The following is a 2,195-nucleotide window of genomic DNA, read 5'->3' as shown; positions in this document are numbered from 1 at the left end:
GGGAGGGGGCCCCCCCAGGCGCGGGGAGCCCCCGGCCCTGCCAGCACCGCAGCACTGGGCTGGGCTGGAGTGTGGCCAGCCAGACTGTCCCGTGCCCCACCGGGGAGGGGACCAGGGGCATATTTCCATTTTTGGAGTATGTATAATGTCTGCGGCTATAAACAGGGCAGTAAAAATAACTCCTCTGTGCCTCTGGGCTGCCCTGAGATGCTGAGAGTCGCTCTGGGCTTGGTGAGACTGGAGCTTTTTAGGGCTTGGTCTGAAAAGCCCGATTATGGGAAGACTATTTCTGGCTGTTGTGACCTTTTTTTATGGCCCCTCGCAACCGCGTGGCCCTGCCAAGCACTGGCCGGCTCCGGCCGAGCCCTGGGCCTGTGGATGGAGGGGAGGGGTGGGATGGGGAGCGAAGGGCCAGCCCCGAGGGTGAGCCCCGTGCTGGGAGGGTGCAGGCAGGGGTGCCTGCACCCCTCTGCTCACCCCTGTGCCCCGTGCAGGTGGCCCAGCTGCTGCTGAACAGCCATCTGTGCGTCGCTCTCCTGGAGGGACAGTCCAAGGATGCCACCGACCCCAACTACACCACCCCACTGCACCTGGCAGCCAAGAACGGACACAAGGAGATCATCAGGTAACCCCCTGCCAGTCTGGGATGCTGCCCGATCCCAGAAAAACCCATCATGGCTTCAGGCCCACTTCCTCCCAAACCCACCTCCCTGCTGTGGGCTTTGGTCCCTTGTCCCCAAAGCCTCAGCAGTGCAAGGGGTCGTTCCCTTCCTGTTGCAAAGCAGCCGATCACCTGGCCCTGATGTCCATGTCCTCTCCCTCCTTCCTACCAGGCAGCTGCTGAAGGCCGGGATCGAGATCAACAAGCAGACGAAGACGGGCACAGCCCTGCACGAAGCCGCGCTCTACGGCAAAACGGAGGTGGTGCGGTTGCTGCTGGAGGTGAGCGCAATGGGGACAGGGCTGCACGGGGGGGATGGGACAAGCCCCTGCGGGGTCAGCCATCACCCCCTTCCCCTTGGTCCCTCTGTCTGCTGTGGGTCTGGTGGCAGGTGTGGGGTCTGGCCATGACCGCCGTCCTCTCCTGGGCAGGGCGGCGTCGACGTGAACATCAGGAACACCTATAACCAGACGGCGCTGGACATCGTGAACCAGTTCACCACCTCACATGCCAGCAAGGACATCAAGCAGCTGCTGAGAGGTGAGGTGGGGCCGGTGCGCAGCCATGCGCTGCGCGGCACTGAGAGGGGCTTTGTCCCCCTGAGACCTGCCTGGGGCTCCCAATACTCCTCCTGAACAGCCTACACCAGCCTGGCTGTGAGTGTCAGCACCCCAGTCCTGTCATACGTGCCCCATCCTCCATGTGGGCAACTGCAGGAACGTCCTTCCTGCAGTAGTAATGTTTTCTTCTCCCCTCTCCTTGCTCTTGTTTTCTCCTTCTGTCTTCCCTGAACTGCTCTCTTTCCTCCCTGTGCTCTGGCACCTTCTTTCTTCCCTCTGTCCCTTGTCTTCAGAGGCATCAGGAATCCTGAAGGTCCGAGCTTTGAAGGATTTTTGGAACCTCCACGACCCGACTGCTCTCAACGTGCGGGCAGGAGATGTCATTACGGTGAGGCTGCTCCCTGCTCCCCGTCTCCTTGCCCCACCATGGCCCCAGGTACCAACCCCATCCCTCTCATCCCCGCGGCAGGTCCTGGAGCAGCACTCGGATGGGCGATGGAAGGGGCACATCCACGATGTTCAGAAAGGCACTGATCGGGTCGGGTATTTCCCCCCCTCCATCGCTGAAGTCATCAGCAAGCGAACAGGTCAGTGGCCATCCTGGGCATGCTGGGGACAATCCGCTGTGTGAAACCATCCCGACCTCCCCGGCACTTCCTGTAGGACAGGTCCCCGCAGCCCTGGCTAGCTAGGGGGGAAGAGAAGGACACGGGTGGGCACAGGGGGTTGTGCCATTGGTGGGGTGGTAATTTGGGGGTTGAGGCTCAGATATCCCCCTGTGCTGCCTCCCACATGAGCTCTGACCACGCGTGTTTTGTCTTTGAATGCAGGCACGGTTGTCCCCCGCGTGGCACCCACGCACCAGCGCCAGGGTCCCCCCGGGACCCTCCCGGCCCCCCCCGGCGGGCTGCAGCACCTCCCTGACGAGTGTCCTCACCCAGCAGCCCCGAGCGTCCCAGCAGCCTATGGCCCCC

At 62.5% G+C, this 2,195-nt stretch overlaps 1 protein-coding gene across 1 annotated transcript in view; it reads left to right on the top strand.

Moving 5' to 3' along the window:
• The window catches only part of LOC104622398 (caskin-2-like), a gene marked incomplete at its 3' end in the record, with an annotated part of 8,696 nt that overhangs the window by 3,186 nt on the left and 3,315 nt on the right, over positions 1-2,195 (top strand). The window contains 5 exon segments of the mRNA XM_010289161.1: positions 495-625; positions 834-942; positions 1,093-1,201; positions 1,515-1,609; positions 1,691-1,808. Coding sequence (XP_010287463.1) covers positions 495-625; positions 834-942; positions 1,093-1,201; positions 1,515-1,609; positions 1,691-1,808 — 562 coding nt within the window.

This window comes from Phaethon lepturus, unplaced genomic scaffold, assembly GCF_000687285.1.
Source record: "Phaethon lepturus isolate BGI_N335 unplaced genomic scaffold, ASM68728v1 scaffold26476, whole genome shotgun sequence".
NCBI classification, from domain to species: Eukaryota; Metazoa; Chordata; class Aves; order Phaethontiformes; family Phaethontidae; genus Phaethon; species Phaethon lepturus.
The sequence above is the reverse complement of the archived record's forward strand: the minus strand, read 5'-3'. Positions and strand labels throughout refer to the sequence as shown.